Raw genomic sequence first — 19,014 nt, 5'->3', positions numbered from 1 at the left:
TAGAAATTACTTACGTCTTTCAATATCAGAATCTGACTTGCAGCTTTTAGGTACTGCAACTGATGAGTCACTAAGACTGTGATCTTCTCGTGCAAGGTTTGACAAATACACCTATAAATATAAAAGGTACAGTAAGCAAAAACCACGTTAATGGGGGTGCTCCAAATTGAAAAACACACATTTTCAAAACACATAGAGACAAAGACAACACACTAGTCAAAGATTTGTAGTTTAAAAACCAATATAAATACAGATACAAATCAAATACAAATGTAAATCACTGGGAACCTAACGAGGTCCTCGAATTTATCCACCAACTTGAGTCTAGTTCTGCTAAGAAATTCCAAAAAGCAGTCCAGTGAAGGAGACGCCAAGAGCTAACTAACATTTTTCCCCCCTAAAACTCAGCTTAACAATTATTTATATATTTCAGGGTGAAAAACAATTGAGCAATAGTGAGATTCCAAAACCGGACTGAATGAAAATACTAGTGTTTCATCCCTGTGTATGACTGGGTGAAGGAGGGATCTAAGTTATACAAAAATGTACATTTTTCTTAGTTTGCTAGGTAATTGATTTATGATGTAATATTAACCAAAAAAAAAAAAAAATCTTAAATTCTCAGTAACCTTCTTCCCAAAGTGCATTTTCTAGACACTTTCTAGAAACACTTTCTAAATACTATTAGAAAACAAAGACTGGCATGTCCTCAATTAGTGTTTACAATATCCCCACAGTCCCATCCAGAACACTAAACCATCTTTCAGTCGGACTGAAAACCTTCTGAATATGAATACGAAAGAAGAGAATCCAAGGGGCCGAAATCATAGTGGAAATCATTCAACAGCTCAAAGGACACACCAGTCCTCTTAGCCAAGAGCCCCATCAGCACTCAAGTAGGTTTTTTACAGTAACTCCTCAAAGTGCTCCTCGTTTTAAATGCACACCCCTAGGAACTGCACTCCAGCCTGTACCCCACCATGGTCCACAACCGGTCCAGGTCAGCACATAGCCTGAGATGGGGCCATCCGACCAGAGGCAGGGAGGCATATGCTCTGGGTGACAGAGCCCCTTGCACAGCAAATCTCAGGAACGTGGGCCCCAACTCAACCTGCTGATGTAGGTCAGATCAAGAGTTCTGCAGGCACCCAGACTGCAATTCAAATCCCTCTTACTAGCCTGGCAATGTCAGATGAGCTAACGGACCTCTCTCTGAACCTCAGTTCCTTCATCTCAAAATAAGGCCGATGACAACCCATAGGTATGTTCTAAGAACACTAATCCACTCAGTCAATGTTAGGTCCATTCTCCACCTTCCCTAACCCACAAGTGGCCCTTTGGTTTGGACTCAGGACAGAAAAGTCCTCAGGGGACACTTCTGAGACTGGACCTGAGATCAGAAGCAAGAACCCAGGATGTAGGTATATATACTATTATTCCATTCTTTTTTTAAAAAAATTTTTTTTTCAACGTTTTTTATTTATTTTGGGGACAGAGAGAGACAGAGCATGAACGGGGGAGGGGCAGAGAGAGAGGGAGACACAGAATCGGAAACAGGCTCCAGGCTCTGAGCCATCAGCCCAGAGCCCGACGCGGGGCTCGAACCCACGGACCGCGAGATAGTGACCTGGCTGAAGTCGGACGCTTAACCAACTGCGCCACCCAGGCGCCCCTATTATTCCATTCTTTACATCCAGGAGGATTAATGTTTCCCTTTTGAAAGGTCTTGGTGTGGCTTTTATTCCTAAGTTTCCTGAGCGAGTAAACCCCTCTTCAGGCTTAGCGTGTTTAAGGGAACTGTTACTTCTTAATTCAAAATTCCCTGCTGGCAATCCCTGAAGACAGATGTTAACCACCACATCTGATGGGTTGCTGCGTCCAAGATGGGCCAATACAAAACTTTTAAAATGTTTTCTTCCTAACATTCCACCAAACACAAGGAAATATAAAGAGAATTACAGGGGCACCTGGGTGGCTCAGTCGGTTAAGCGTCCGACTTCACCTCAGGTGAAGTCTGTGAGTTCGAGCCCCGCGTCAGGCTCTGGGCTCTGGGCTGATGGCTCAGAGCCTGGAGCCTGCTTCCGATTCTGTGTGTCTCCCTCTCTCTCTGCCCCTCCCCCATTCATGCTCTGTCTCTCTCTGTCCCAAAAATAAATAAATGTTAAAAATATATATATACTTAAAATAAAATAAAATAAAATAAATAAAGAGAATTACAATGATGTTATCAGGTGATGGCTCTAAATTTTTCTAAATTATGCTTTTTAATCAAAATCTCTAGGAAAATACTCTACTTGCCAAATTTTTAACAGTAAAAATTTCCAAGCCATGCCATTAAAAAAAAAAAATGAAGGATCAGTAACAAGTTATTTAACCTTTATCCTATGTAAGGGCTGTGTTAAGAGGGCACATGTACTGTGGTAGAGGGGATACAAATAAGACAGTCACTACCCTCATTCATTCAATCGACAGACCTCTGTTGAGGTACCAGGCACCCTAAGTGCCAAGGACATCTACAGGTCAAGAAAACAGACAACACTGTGAAGAGGGAGGCACATTAAATAAATACAGAAAGTGCACTCTTGGGTCGTGATGTATGCTATGAGGAAAAAGCAAGGTGAGGGCTGCAATCTTGGATGTAGGGGACACACGGACCATGAGCATATCTGGGAGAAACATTCCTGGAAGAAGGTACAGCAGGTGCAGCGGCTCTGGGAGAGAAACCTGCTGCGAAAAGGTGCCTTCGAGCATTCACAGTGAGTCAGGGGTAGGGGGGGACTCATCAGTGCTCAAGTACAGCCCACTGAGGGCTGTGGGAAGATGAAAGGGCACAGGCCACCCCCTGGAGAAACGGGAGGGAAAGGTGGCAGCGGCATCTTCTTTGTCCTGGCACACTGGCCCCCAGGCTCCCAGACAGAAGGAACAGGATCTGTACAGACAGGCAGATAGGAGGAAGGGACACAGCTCATTCAGGGCACTGCAGGAGAGCCAGCGTGGCCGGAGTAGGGAGTTTGCGTGAGGAAGTGCTGGAAATGCAAATGGGTCAGACTGCAAAGAATCTTTTTCGCCACTTGAGGATGCTGAGCTGCGCCCTGAGCATGAAGGGGGTCCGTGGAGGCCTGAGGCGGCAAAGGTGAACAGAGTAGGCAGTAGTGGGGCACATCCAGTTAGGACAGACTCGAACTGATTACGCAGAAGTGAGGGTCTAGGGATATGGGGCTCTCTAAAATAAGACAGGATCCACCGCTCCAACAGGTTACATGCGCTTCTGTTCACCCGAGGGCCTCCAACCTTCCACATGTGATAGAATCCACGTCGATGTTTACAGCATATAGTTGTAAGACTCGCAAACCTTAATAACCTTGGATATATATTCACGACCGAAGTAAACTGCTAATGGCAAGTAGAAGTGTAACTCATTCACTTTTAATACAAAACACTTCACATCTCTGAGCTTCAACACAACCGCCATCTTTCATAGTATATTGTTCAGTCCAATTTTCTAGCTCGTTGAGAACATTCTCCAGCTGCTGCTGAGTGATTTCCTAAATTGCATTCGTGCTCCCTGCCCTAAGTTTCCCCAAAGAACGTGGTTCTGATTAGCAAACAACAATTTTAACAAGCTTGCTTCTATCAAGTGTATATCCAAAGCCATTAAACCCGAAAGGTGCGAGAGGACTTTATAAATACCTCCTGGGTTCAAAGAAGAACCTGGGAGAGTTTCTGTGATAAGCACACTGATACTTGGCAATTAGAAGGTCATCTTCTCCCCTCCCAAGTGACACAAACTCAATGGCCAGCGGAAACTGTTCTTACAGCGATAGAGAGCTTGTGCGCAATACCCGCCCCCCGCCCAGGTTGGGGAGACACATTTGTGAGCCCGGGGGTGGGGGGGCACTGGGGACAGGGAGGCTGGGCTACTCCTGATGCCACCCAGGGAGGGGGTTGGAATCTCTGTCACCGAACTCACTAACAAGCCACAAGGCACTTCCCTAAGGGAAAATTCATCGAGTGGCGATCAGGAAGGGATGGGCAAGGAGGTCGGATCAAAGAGCTGGAGGCCATGTCAGGTATCAGCTGCTCGGCTCTCTGCATTCTGAAAAATTCAATGCTGCCATGCTTTTTTTCTTTAATTACAGTAAAATAAATAGAAGATCTACGATTTTAACCATCTTTAAGCATAGAGCTCAGCAGCATTACGGACACTCACACCGTTGTGCAACCATCACCACCACCCATCTCCAGAACTTGTCATCATCCCAAAACGAAACGCTTGGTACATACACGCTCTAGGAGAGAAATGACAGGAACCCACACTCAGGGGACACGGAGTCCCAGCTCCTCGTATCCAGAACCCAGAACTGCCTCACACTGCTCTCTCTGCTAGAATCTCTTTACTTTGCTACTTGGGACTTGTTGTAAATGAACTGTGTCCTCCCCAAAATTCACATGTTGATGCCTTAAGCCCCCAATACTTTAGAATTTGGTTACAGGGCCTTCAAGGGGTAATTAAGTGAAAATGAGGCCTTGATGACGGGTCCTTATCCAATCTGACTGGTGTCCTTAGAAGAGATTAGGACATAAGGAGAAAGACACCGTGGGTGCACGTGCACAAAGGAGGGGCCGTGTGAGGACACAGCAAGGGGGTGGCCATCAGCCAGCCACGGAGAGAGGTCTCAGGAGAAACAAAGGGGCCGACACCCTGGTCTGGACTTTCAACATCATTTGCAAGAACCTCTACCTCCGTGCACACATTAGGGCTTCAGGAAATGCACTTGAAAGTGCTCACCGGCTTTAATAACAGTAAGCTAACTGTGGGGTAGATCTGGATGCCGTTTTAGCAAGAGTGAGCTTACGATGCTTCTGCATACACCAGTCTACACTCAGTCCACAGGAAGCATCAGTCACGTATGTTAGCTTCCAGTACTTACATCAGTGGTTTCACGACTGAGCAAGAGCCGATGAAAACCAATTCCCGAAACACAAAGTGAGAGCCAGGAGATAAGCTAGATTCTGGGTATCTAGTTTCAAATTCAAGTTACCCCTACATGTGGGGGCCCTTACCTATTAATTTTAAGAATCCATGAAGCAATACTCAATTATTGAAACCATCCTGTGATATGGGATAAGTCATTCTTAAACTATTCTAGACTTTACCAAGTACTTCCTAACCTACGGGATAATTAGCACAAACCAGCAAACTGCACTTCTAAATGTGCCATCAACAAAAATGATGAAGGAAAAGAACCTGGCAGCCAAGCACCACGTTACCGAGCCCCATTCTTCAATTCAGAAAACCGTCCAGCATTCTCCTTATTCCACCAACAACGTCTTGTTTATCACCTACCAGTAGCAAGGGGAAATCTGCCATCTATTTCTTAACCCCCTAAAGCCTGTTCTCCACTCACCGCCCCGCCCCCGACGCAGTAAGCACCGTCTGCATCTTCCCCCTTGTTCCCCGAAAACGTCTCTAAAACGGATCGTCTGTGGAGGGAAGGGAGGAGAAAGACGGCCGCCAGAGCAGAAGCAGCGGAGTCTACCGAGGCGTCCAGGCTTTCCCGAGCCCTCTTCCCCAAACCCCACGCGGTTCTTAGCAGAAGTGACCGGAGCAGGCAAACTCACAGTTCAAACAAGTGCCTGCCCACTTCTGCATCCACGGCGCTGAGAGGATCGTCCAGGAGGTAGACGTCTGCATCCTGGTACACTGCTCTAGAAACATAAAGCGCCGTCAGCCGGGAGAACGCCCCACACCCCTAACCCCACCCCCTCCTCTCCAAGGCCCCACGGCATTCAGCAACAACTCGGGTCGCGTTCACGCGGAGAGCCGCCGTAATAACGCGAGATTCGTGCTTCCCACTGCGCCCCCCCACCCCGCGCAGCCGCGGGAGGGCAACTGAACCGCGATTACCTCGCGAGGTTGACCCGGGCCTTCTGCCCCCCGCTCAGTGTGGCTCCCCGATCGCCTATCACGGTCAGATCTCCGTCCTCCAAAAGCTGCAAATCCTGCACGGAGACACAAAGAAAGAAGAAAACGATGTAAAATATATCCTCCTGTCGTCCTAGACTTTCAGCACCGGTTCTTCATACGCGTATGGGATCAACTACAATAGATGATATTTCAAAGAGACAGAATTGTAACCCTGAAACTTTCCAACAAACTCAGGGCTTTTTGTTTTCATTCGGCAGCTTTTCCCCACAGTATTTATGCGTTTCACCATTTTAACAGATGTTTTATTGAACATCGACTGTATGTCTGGCATTGTTCTGGGCACAATGAATTTGGTTGTAGGAAGACAGTCCCTTGAGTTTCCGTGGAGGGAGACTGACAATATGAAAAATTAGCATGAGTGCAAGTCCTAAGAAGAAAAAGGAAGGCGGCTCAGGGGGAGAGGGGCAGGGGAAGTGCATCCTACATGGGGGTCAGGAAGGTCTCCGATCAGAGGGGCTTTCACAGATAAGTGCACCTGCAGAAACTGAAAAGCAGTCCATGTGCAGGAACAAGCAAGCGCAAAGGCCATGGGGCAGATGGGTGCCCAAGGTGTTGGAGGACTAGCAGGCAGGCCAGCAGAGCTAGACAGAGTGAGAAAAGAATGGGGAGAGCAAGGGCAGAGGTAAGGGGGCGGGGGGCATGTTTCACTCCCAGTGAAATGGGGAGGAGGACATGACCTGGCTTAGGTTTTTGAGAAACCCCTCTTGCCTCTCTGTGGAAAAGAGATGGTATGGGCATCCGGTGAAGGCAGGGCACACATCAGGAGGGTTCTGCAAGAACGTAGGTGAGAGCAGGCTGTGGCTGGAACCAGAGTGAGGACAGCAGAAATGGAGAGCAGTGGTCAGGTTCCGGGCAAATTTCAAAGGTCGAGCCCGTAACACCTGTTGGTGAAGGGGTGGGGTCGTGGTGGCAGAAGAGGAGCGACGTATCGTCCTCCACGTGAGAAAGGGGAAGAACTGCCTCACCGGCTACTGAGCTGGGCAAGACAGCAGATGCAACTTGAGATCGTGGTTATGGGCAAGCCAAGATGCCGACGGAGGACATCAGGTTGCAGCTGGACGTGCAAGTCTGGAGGTCTGTGCCAAGGGCTACTTGTGCAAGCTGGTGGCACACACATGACTTGGAAAGCCATGGGACTTCCTTTATCAAAGAACAAGTGTGGGGTTTTTTTAATTTGTTTAATGTTTACTTATTTTTGAGAGAGAGTATGAACAGGGGAGGGGCAGAGAAAGAGGGAGACACAGAATCTGAAGAAAGCTCCAGGCTCTGAGCTGTCAGCACAGAACCTGACACAGGGCTCAGACTCACGAACCATAAGATCATGACCTGAGCCAAAGTCGGACACTTAGTTGACTGAGCCACCCAGACGCCCCTAAAAGAACAAGTGTGTCTTAACCAGCCAGTTTGCTGATCTCGACCTCGGCCTCCCACCCTCAGAGAAGGTTAACACCTGACCCTTGTCTTCTACTTAAGTTTGTTTGTTTGTTTATTATTTATTGAGAGAGAGAGAGAGAGAGAGAGAGACCATAAGCAGGGGAAGGACAGAGATAGAAGGAGAGAGAATCCCAAGCAGGCTTCCCGCTCTCAGCACAGAGCCCAGTGCAGGGCTTGAACCCGTGAACCATGAGATCATGACCTGAGCTGAAGTTGGGACACTTAAACAACTGAACCACCCAGGCACCCCGTCACATTTTTTTTTAGGTTTATTCGCTTTAAAAATGCTGACAGCACAGAGCCTGACGCGGGGCTCAGTCTCACAAACTGTGAGATCATGACCTGAGCCGAAACCAAGAGTCGGACACTTAACCAAATGAGCCACCCAGGCGGCCCCCTTGTCTTCACATTTAAGGCATGGTGATAGAGTGACTCACGAGATCTGTACAAGAAACGAGAAGAGTAGTCTGGAAAGGAAAAACAAAAGGGAAGTGTTCAAGAGACACCGAGGTGATCAGCTGAATCAAGTAGATGCTTGTTCCACACAAGCCAGGTGGAACTCAAAGCTAAGAAGAAGCTTCATGCTTTCATGTGAAGATCTGGGAATCTATCAAGTTATATATGAATATTATTTAAGAAATAAACTCAAAATGGATAAAGGACCTGAACGTGAGACAGGAAACCATCAAAACCCTAGAGGAGAAAGCAAGGGAAAACCTCTTTGACTCCAGCCGCAGCAATTTCTTACTCGACACATCTCCCAAGGCAAGGGAGTTAAACGCAAAAATGAACTATTGGGACCTCATCAAGATAAAAAGCTTCTGCCCTGCAAAGGAAATAATTAACAAAACTAAAAAAGGCAGACAGAATGGGAAAAGATATTTGCAAATGACATATCGGACAAAGGGCTAGTATCCAAAATCTATAAAGAGATCACCAAACTCTACACCCAAAAAACAAATAATCCAGTGAAGAAATGGGCAGAAAACATGAATAGACACTTCTCTAAAGAAGGCATACATGGGGCGCCTGGGTGGCGCAGTCGGTTAGGCGTCCAACTTCAACCAGGTCACGATCTCACGGTCCGTGAGTTCGAGCCCCGCGTCGGGCTCTGGGCTGATGGCTCAGAGCCTGGAGCCTGTTTCCGATTCTGTGTCTCCCTCTCTCTCTGCCCCTCGCCCGTTCATGCTCTGTCTCTCTCTGTCCCAGAAATAAATAAACGTTGAAAAAAAAAAATTAAAAAAAAAAAAAAGAAGACATACAGATGGCCAACAGGCACATGAAAAGATGCTCAACGTCACTCCTCATCAAGGAAATACAAATCAAAACTACACTCAGATATCACCTCACACCAGTCAGAGTGGCTAAAATGAACAAATCAGGAGACTACAGATGCTGGCGAGGATGTGGAGAAACGGGAACCCTCTCGCACTGTTGGTGGGAATGCCAACTGGTGCAGCCTCTCTGGAAAACAGTGTGGAGGTTCCTCAACAAATTAAAAATAGATCTACCCTACAACCCAGCAATAGCACCATTGGGAATTTGCCCAAGGGATACAGCAGTGCTGAAGCATAGGGGTATATGTACCCCAATGTTTATAGCAGCGCTTCCAACAATAGCCAAATTATGGAAAGAGCCTAAATGTCCATCAACTGATGAATGGATAAAGAGGTTGTGGTTTATATACACAACGGAATACTACTTGGCAATGAGAAAGAATGAAATCCGGCCATTTGCAGCAACATGGATGGAACTGGAAGGTATTATGCTAAATGAAATAAGTCAGAGAAAGACACATGTTTTCACTCATAGGTGGATCTTGAGAAACTTAACAGAAGACCATGAGGGAGGGGAAAGGGGGAAAAAAAGTTACAAAGAGGGAGGGAGGCAAACCATAAGAGACTCTTGGATACTGAGAACAAACTGAGGGTTGATGGGGGTTGGGAAAGAGGGGAAGGTGGGTGATGGGCACTGAGGAGGGCACTGTGGGATGAGCATTGGATGTTGTATGGAAACCAATTTGTCAATAAATTATATTTAAAAAAAAAAAAAAGAAAGAAAGAAATGAACCAATCACAGTACCTGGAGAAAAAAAAGGGAGTAATAAGAACATCCCCTAAAGGACAGGGTAACAGGTTTAATTACCTTGTATTAGAAACCTTTATTTAGATGGCTTGTAATTGTCACTAAACAGGTCCTAGCATCGACAAGCAGAGTGTGGGGGAGTTTGCTGGTTACCTACCACACCTCTCAAGCATAGACTTAGGATACACAGCAACACTTTCTATGGATAAACCCTCATCTCTTCGTCTCTAACTTTGGCAAATCTGGGAGAAAGCAAGCGGCATGCTGGAATGTCCATGACAAGCATGTCCACTGATCTCCCTAAACCTCTTTTTCCTCTTCTACAAGATGTGCTGGAGAGACAAGAATGGCTAAGCTCAAGGATGCCGTGACAATCAAAACCGTGGACAAACACCTTCTATACGTAGGAAAAGGACACAAATCATCATGACCTGCTATTCGTGGCTGATACAGATTTTCTGATCAAACCAACAGCGGGACCCCTCAGGGTGAATCAAAACATGCCAAGCACACCACCAAAAGGAGAAGGGAGAGAGAGCACCCCATCCTAACCCGTTCCCTGACAGCATACAAAGACTCCCAGAATTCCCTGCATGCTCAGAGCCTAAGTGGATTACAGTAAATGAAAGGCAGCAACTGCTCAATCATGAAAATCCACTATTTCACATGGGGTTTTTTTTGCTGAGCTCAGAAGTCAACACCATCGCTTGCTTTTGGCTTTCCATTAAAAACAATGGGCCATTTTGAGATAGCCTCCCAGCCTCCACCCACCCACACAGTTTACTTGGCCTCCAAGTCACTGTTGACAGTCCTTGCAAAGTGTTCTTAGGTTTTTATGCCTTGATTTTATATGCTTTGTTTTCCTTCTAAAATAGCACAAGACTGTGGCAGAGCAATCTTAGCCATTTTCTAGAGAAGGCACTTAAAATCCACCCTTTCACTTAGCACAGTTAGGGAATACGGAACAGACGCTCTCTGAGCCCAGTAGTAGGATTTTTGAGTGTGTTGTTGACTCTGCAAACTATGGACAAGCATCAGATGGGGGAGGGGAGCGGGGACAACATTTCAAAGAATATGAAGTGAAATCTGAGTCAGGCTAATTTTCGAACCATAATTTTTCTGTTTCAGTTAAAGGAGAAAAGCCTGAGTTGAGCATAATATTTCAAATTCTCCCAATCTCCCAGTGAGAAGAAGATATTCTAATGTTAGTTACATCACAGTGACATTTAACCAACTCTTTCCTCTGTAATGGTTTTCACTAAAAAGCACACATACAAGACCAGAGGAAAGCCAAGAAACAGCGATGCTGGGTTGATGCCACCAGGCCCAAAACCTGTGTCGAGTGCCCTCTGGCAATGGTGGAGACTTCAGTAGAAATACCACTGAGCAGACTGTTGACAGTCTAGGAGAGCCAGACTCGAGGCCTGGGGGGCAAAGGAGGGCTGGATCCCGAGTCAAATAGCCTGAGTTCCGAGGCTTTGTTCCTAACATTTCTCCCATGACTGGCCTTCCTATCATGGCCTGTTGGCTCCCCAACCATCCTCGAGCTTCCTGAATCAGAACTCACCCTTTTTCTACTACACTCCCAAGACCTTGATTTCTCAGGAAGGGCCCACCACATTCTGCTTCATAATTTGTACACGCATGCACGGTTTATCTCCCCAGCTCCTAGAGGGTAAGATTTATGCACCAAGCCTGGTGCCCAGTTGTCTGACAGTGATTATCTCTAATCCTCACAAGCTGCAAAGAATTAGCCCCACTTCACAGATGGGGAAACTGAGATGAGGTTACATAACAGTCTGAGGACTGCCAGCTGTTAAATGGAATGGATGGAATCTGAATGAAGTTTGTCTCTATTCATAGCCTTTTACTCTTCCTTCCTCATCAAGCTGCCCCAAGTGGTTACTGAAAAATATATTTAAAAGTATATTTAAGGGCACCTGGGTGGCTCAGTTGGTTAAGCGTCTGACTTTGGCTCAGGTCATGATCTCACAGTTCATGAGTTCGAGCCCCTCGTCGGGCTCTGTGCTGACAGCTCCAAGCCTCCTTTGGACTCTCTGTCTCTCTGTGTCTCTCTCTCTCTCTCTCTGCCTCTTCCCTCCTTGTGCTCTTTATCTCTCAAAAATAAACGGACATTTTTTAAAGTATATTTAAAATAAAAAGTATACTTATAATATCAAAATTAAGACTTGAAGACTTCTCTATACACACACAAGTATCGATAAACTTAGTCTCCGTATTTTGATTAGCCTTATAGATCCCTTTTGTACTTATTTATTTCCTATGTCATGGGTAAAAGCTATCTCAAGTGAGAGATGAAAAACTAAAGATAAAACAATAATCATTTTACAACCGTCAATGTTATCAGAAAAGAAAATGTCCAAGCTGGCAGAAATGTAGTGAATAGAAGAAACTGTAAGCCTGTGAGCACCCCAGAGAGGCTTATAAATTCGAGTGACCTATGTGAGAAAATACTAACCTTGAATTTATCAATATTACACCTTCAAGTATGTATTACCCAAAAATGCTAAAAAGTCTTCCAACGTAAAATAGCCAGACAAATGTCATGTGATACATTGCTTATCTTCTGTTAGACACTATCTTTGTTGGTGGTTTATGTAACGTACTACGTTAGAGCACCTATAACAAATATCACCTCAAATAATGGAAGTTATATACTCAAATACCTTCTTTTCTAACATGTCACATTTTATAGAGGTGATTCTACACAAAACTGGCTGCTCTTTTATTAATTAAGAGGCAGTATCTCTTCAACACTATTCTAACATTTATAGAATGCTTGTTACGTCCCTAGCAATCAGGTGCTTTAAGAAAGTTATTGCATTTCGTCCTAAAAAATACCACATGAGGTTGATCATCTCCATTTCATAGATGAAGAAACTCAAGCTTTGTAACCCGAATCACAGAGCTGGTAAATAGACTGAGACTCAATCCACAACTGTCTGCCTCCAGGGCCTTGGACTTAACCAGCTGTTCCCTAAACTATACTCTTTAACTTGCTACAGTGTCGCTCTGAGTATGTCATCAGTCTAAATGGATGTTGCTAAATGTGATTACTTCATATCCTCCTATTTTATTTCAGAAATATTATCTGCTCAACGACTTAAGTAAACTTCAATTAGATCTAGTGTAACACATCTAGTTGTAATATACACATAACATAAGAAATGTTGCCCTTTTTTGTTTTGTTTTCCCTCCAGATTTAGGGGAGGCTGTAAGGAGAAATCTCTATTATATTTATATGTATATATGAATTTAGAGAAAAGGACTATAATTGTAACAATAGCTACCATTTTTCAAAAACCCGGCATGTCTGCTTAGTCTCGACAGAAGTCCCATATGCCCACCATTTAATAAGAAAATGGACTAACATCCCAAGTTAATTCTCGAGACTGTCTCTCTCCAAAGGCCAAGGCCTTTCTACTACACATGCAGTCTTTGTATCTACGGGCAACATAATTCCAGGACGCCACAACTCTCTGTAGCCATCTTATGCCCATCCGTTGACACATGGGTTCCAAGAGGAGAAAAGCAAAAGATCTCGTAACTCATCAGGTGGTTCTGTGGTTTCCTAAAGCCCTTACCAATCACTAAACAGAGTCATAGATGGCATTTCAGAACTGCAGCCAAACTTCTTGGAAATCTTCAGACCCACTGTCGACACTTGGAGCAGACGGGAGAAGCCCAGACAGGTAACAGGATGTGTCTGAAGTGACAAGGCTGGGGCCAGGACTCCACCCTTCACTACATCTCCACGCCGGGCCTCCTTTTCTGTCCAGGAGGGAAGGAGCACAAGGGGCCCTGACCCCACATGCCGTGTCACTCAGAATAGGTAACCGTCCGTGTTTATCAACATGGAACCATGAATACAAGAATCGCAGCACAGCCCGCCTTGCAGGGACCCTTCCCGCCAGAGTCCACGTGCCCCAGAGGTGGCCCACACACTGGTCCAGTCGTCCCATGTGGCGGTGGCAAAGGCATCAGTCCCTGGGGAAAACGCTGAATGGCAGCCACTGTCCCAACACGTGCTTTTCTCCAGGGATGGTCAAATGTGGGGAGTAGAAAGGCAGGGCTGAGCTATCACCAGAAAAGCAAGGCCGTGCAAAGAAACAGGCAAACACTGGCCTGGCTCTTCGGAATCTGCTCTGGGCATCCGGAGTTAGGCTTGAGGAAGGTGAAAAGAAAATGCCTGTGTTCTGTTCATTGCCTACTCCACACCCTACCTTCTTCAATTGTCCCATTTAAAAAAATATATCACATAATTTACTCATTATTATAATAAGTGACATCTATTTGGGCTAAAAATAAGTTTAATGCCCCTGTTTTCAGGAATGCTCTCCCAGCCTCTGTGGCAATGGAATATAATTTCTCGTGTTAGGGGCCAAGAGTTAAACATAGCATTTACAACTGGCTCAGTGTTGAAGGAGGCAAGTTAAGGCAAAAACTTTTCCTTTTCTATCTTATGTGAAAACTCTGTTCCTGATTGGAGCACATACGTATCTGTCTGAATGTTCTTGGCCACACAGAATTTCAGTACTTTTCTATTACTCTTAAAAATTCTTCTTCCTGGACACTCATAGCACCTCTTTTTAAATCATTTAAAGGGTAGTTACATTGGGCACCTAGGTGGCTCAACTGGTTAAATATCTGACTTCGTTCAGCTCAGGTCATGATCTCATGGTTCCTGAGTTCGAGACCCACACTGGGTGAGCATGAACTCTGCTTTGGGTGAGCCAGAGCCCAGGTGAGCCCCGCTCCTCTTTCCCTCTCCCTCTCTCTGCCCTTTGATAACTTGCACGTGCATTCTCTCTTTCTCTCTCTCTCTCTCTCAAAATAAATAAATAAATAAATAAATAAATAAATAAATAAATAAATAAAATATATAAAATATAAATTAAATTAAATTAAATAGTAGTTATGTCGAACAAGGTTACCTAGTAGTTTATGAGCTGAAAAGGCAGTGGTGTAAATATGAGAAGGAAAACTTCAGCTCCTGGTACCCAGTTAGGGTTGTAATCTTCACACGTGCACAATGTCAAGGTACGTGGACCACACGGTGGCCTCTTCGGCCCCTCGCTCCCGGCAGTCATCGCGTTGAGGAGACTCACCCTCGTGGTATCACATGCCACGTCCACAAGTACTTGATGACCGTCTGCCTAAGGAACTTCTCCAGTTATATCTGAATTAACTGTTGCTACTCTGTGTACATGCCTGTTGTATGCTCAAAGTTGACATCCTCGAATCCAGCTCTGGATGTTAACTGCTGCTTCATCCCCATTTTTCTAAATGCTCCACAACACCGTTCCTGGAGCGGAGCTGACGTCCTACCCTCACCCACCAGGCTTGCAGGTGGGCTACTGGGGCCACTGCCTCTCGGCGTCTGGCTTCTCACCGGTGTCAGTACTGGCCTCCGCCTCAATTACCCAACTTTAAAAATCGCTCTTCCTTATAAACTCCCTCTGCTGGGAGGCATCATGGCCCCGTGAAGCATGGAATCTGGGGTCATGAAAAATCTCAACTTGAAGCATGGAATCTGGGGTCATGAAAAATCTGAACTTGAAGCATGGAATCTGGCATCATGAAAAATCTCAACTTGAGCTGCAGATGTTTACGTGAATTGTTTCATCTCTATAAGCCTCAGTTCTAGCAACTATAAAATGAGGGTGGTGCATGCCATCAAAAGCACTGGTAAAAGATTAAAAACTGGTATGTGTGTGTGCGTGGGTGGGTGGGTGGACGGATGGGTGTGTGTGCGCATGCACGACAGGCAAAAAAGTGATTAGCACGTGGACTCCAAATAAATGGCAGTTATCACCACTGCTTTCTCCCTCTCCTTACACAGTATACACCATTGAACAAAAATCTCGCTCACCACTGCTAACCTGATGTCATTTCTGAAAACACATAATCTCTCATTAACAATGACCCAGGGGAAAGAAATAGAAGCCCATTAAACAAGCAATTATGTTTTGTCCACATCATAAAATGCTACTCGCCTGATAAAATCTATCATGTTCAAGCCATTGTTCAAGCAAAATTACTATTTCCTCACTACACTGGCTGGGAGCCTTCAATTCCATACCTTTAAAAGTCTGTCCTGGCCTTTTCCACACAGTATAAAAGAACAGTCGGATGTCCAGCCTGCATCGAGCAGACCCCAGGGAGAGCCCTTTATCGCCATTATCCACTGATTTTTATAACCCAAAGGGAGTCACATAATATTTATCACTATGGACCGTTTTGTTTTCCTTTTTGCTAAATTATACTGTCCTATCAAGTAAGTTCAGTTTTTATCATTCATTCATCAATTTTATTTAAATCCCAAGTACAGTTCAACATTTCATCTCGCCATTTTCTGCAAAGACAATGATGTAGTATTCAAAATAAATTTGAAAACATTTCCTTTTCTTAAAATAATAAATCGAGACTGAAAGGGACCCCAGATATAAATCAGCCAAGAGCAAAGTACAGACCTGACGTGGGGTCTGACTCAAACCAATGGCTGACCAGATTTCCTGCTGAGATAATTAACGAAATGTACACGTGGACTAGGACAGTGATGATATTAAGGACCTGTGGTCACTTTTCAAGGGTGATAACATGGTTTCTTTTCAGAGGACTTCTTATCTTTTAGAGATAATGAAGGAAACACGTGCAGACGAACTACAGGAGGGCTACGTTCTGCATCAGAATAATTCGGGGTGTGGGTGAGGCTGGCAGAGGGCAGGGGGAATGGTCAGCCTTACTCCTCTTCCCCCAGCAGAGAGCATGGTTAAAGCTGGGGGATGGGTACATGAGGGCTCTTTACGCTACTCTTTTTTTTTTTTTATAACTGTCCATTTAAAAAGTGCAAAGTGAATAAAACTTCACAAAACAAGAGAAGCATCCTGTGATCCTCATGACATCAGGATTAAAACAGCAGTGCCTCTGTGCAGTTACATGTGGTGTGTCTGCCCACAAGACCAGCTTGAAGTATTAGATAATGTCCAAAGAGCTTTCAAAAAAAAAAGGAACTCAACCTTGTCATTTCAATCAACACTATTATTACTTGAAATTCAAACGTGTGTAACTCAAAAGTCCTTACCTTTCTCAAAGCGCAAGCCTTTATGACTTTCTCGTATCGTTCCTTTTCATACTTCTTCCCAAATAAAATATTACTCCTCACAGTTCCTGCAAACACCCAGGGCTGCTGAGAAACATAGGCAATTCTTCCGTGCACGCTGACCAGCCCCTGGCTCCGGGGCAGCTCCCCCAGCAGGGCACTTAACAGCGACGACTGAAACAGATTGGAAACAAGCAAGTGTGTGCCAGCAGCACTGGGCACAGACAAGCTGCTGCTATTCCCAATCCCGCCTCCCCCAGCCCCGGGGTCTGATACACATCAGAGCGCTTCCACTTAAAACAGACTCAAGTACAGCCCTGGAAGGTGCAATAAAAAATATGAATGCTCGGAGGGCACCTGGGTGGCCCAGTCAGTTAAGCGGCTGAACTCTCGCAGTCCGTGAGTTCGAGTCCCGCGTCAGGCTCACTGCTGTCAGCCTGTCAGCGCAGAGCCCGCAGGGTATCCTCTGTTCCCCTCTCCCAAAAATAAATACGTATTTTTTACAAATTTAAAATCAAATTTGAATGCTAACAAAACAGAGGATACCAGCCTGCTCTGCCCGAGCGCGTTTCCCCCCAAATGAAATGCTGTGCTCAAAGACAGACTGCTGGCCATTCCCAACAGGGGAGGCTGGCATAATACACACTTCCTCTGTCTGAGGTTTGCAGGTGGTCCTGCATCCGGCTATCCTCCTTTCTGAAAAGCTGTGTGTAAATAATCTATCCGATGCGTCAGGAAAGATTAAAGGGACTCTGAAGGGGGTCAGGTTACCAAAAAGCAAAAACCGATTAAATGACGGCTCGATCATTTATTCATCCTACACGTAGCATTCCCTATTCTATTGTTTCAGATGCACAGGGCTAAGTGCACACACACACCTCCTTCAAGTCTTTCACGACATACGGACGTGGTGGCTCTGTGCCTACCACAAACAGAATGCTCAGAACTGAGCCGAAATCATCCTTTCGCGTACCTGTCTTGCCCCAGGACCTGGGTGTTTCTAGAGGGCAATCAGCCCGAGCCTTCTTACATCTGTGTCTTTTGCTCTTAGCACAGTGCCATGCACGTGGCCATACGTTCACCACTGTGCGCGGACGTGACTTGGGTAAGCCACATAAGGAAATGTTTAAAGCTTCCCAGAAGAGCCTTTTACAACCCCAAGACCTCCTGTAGAATTTGCTCTGACAAAAAGAAGAATCCGTTTTCTTAGTCATTCCATCCCGAATAGCAGTCACGTAAGGAATTTCCTTCACGGAGACATCCATCTTCCAGATAAGCATTTCCAAACTGTGCCACTTGAAGCACCAAGAAAAACACAACCACACGATCCAGATTGATGCGGCCGCGCGGCCTTCTTGCAGAACCAATGCTCCATGGAACACATTTTGAGAAATGCCATTCTGGATATACCCAGTCAAACTTGTGTTACACACAGCCCAGCCCCAAGAATTTAATATGGGATGTGGCATGGCAGCGAGCTGTCAAAAGGCACTATGACTTACCTTTCCTGCTCCCACAGGTCCGACCACAGCTAACAATTCCCCGGGTCTGACCGTAAAGGAAAGGCCTTGTAGGGTTGGGGTTTCTGATGCCTACAAATTCAAGTTCACAAAAATAGGCACATTTCAATAAAGTAACACAAATTACCTCAAAAAGAAAATACTGTAATAGTCACTGGTATGTGAACATAACCCACATCTCTCCCCCTTCCTATCTGAAGATACCATGTGCTGGAGTCCCTTTCACACTCTCTCTCTCTACATATACATGTGTGTATATGTATATACATATATACACACACACACATATATACATACATACACACACATATATGAATATAAAAATAAATATAAATATAAGAATATAAATATATATATACATATATGTTTTAATGTTTATTTACTTTGAGAGAGAGTGCAAAGGGGGAGGGGCAGAGAGAGAAAGGGACAGAGAATCCCAAGCAGGCTCCACACTGTCAGCGCAGAGCCCAACCCAGGGCTTGATCTCACACACTGTGAGATCATCACCTGAACCAAAATCAAAAGTTGGATGCTCAACCGACTGAGCCACCCAGGCACCCCTCAACTATAGTTCTTTGGGGCTTAGCTGCTTTTCAGAAGGCCTGTTCTCTTAGCAGATTTGCATGTGAACCCAGTTCTAGACACCCACAGAATTTAAGTTGTAGAAATGATAAGGCACCCTTCCGAAATGAAAACTTCTTGGTGCACACTAATATTAAAAGAATACAGTTAACAGAATATTCAGTATGGGAAGTTTTCAAGTTTTACATTATGACCCTTTGTTTTAATCGTCTATTCCATTAACCCCCACAAGGTGGCAGTATAAGTACACCGCATGCCAGGCCCTTTGCTACTAAGTAACT

General features: G+C 45.2%; 1 protein-coding gene across 2 annotated transcripts in view; it reads right to left on the bottom strand.

The window, feature by feature from the left end:
- ABCC4 (ATP binding cassette subfamily C member 4 (PEL blood group)) overlaps nucleotides 1–19,014 on the bottom strand; it is a 267,510-nt gene that overhangs the window by 144,799 nt on the left and 103,697 nt on the right. For both annotated transcript variants that reach the window (XM_086709433.1, XM_086709438.1), the window contains 5 exons: nucleotides 18,134–18,223; nucleotides 16,614–16,805; nucleotides 5,909–6,003; nucleotides 5,623–5,709; nucleotides 15–111 (listed from right to left, as the gene is read on the bottom strand). In XM_086709433.1, the coding sequence (XP_086565559.1) occupies nucleotides 15–111; nucleotides 5,623–5,709; nucleotides 5,909–6,003; nucleotides 16,614–16,805; nucleotides 18,134–18,223 (561 nt within the window). The remainder of the gene's footprint in view (nucleotides 1–14; nucleotides 112–5,622; nucleotides 5,710–5,908; nucleotides 6,004–16,613; nucleotides 16,806–18,133; nucleotides 18,224–19,014) is intronic.

This window comes from Puma concolor, chromosome A1 (genome assembly GCF_028749965.1).
Source record: "Puma concolor isolate L17-30 chromosome A1, mPumCon1.1.hap2, whole genome shotgun sequence".
Taxonomy (NCBI): Eukaryota; Metazoa; Chordata; class Mammalia; order Carnivora; family Felidae; genus Puma; species Puma concolor.
This window is presented reverse-complemented; position numbering and strand designations above follow the sequence as displayed.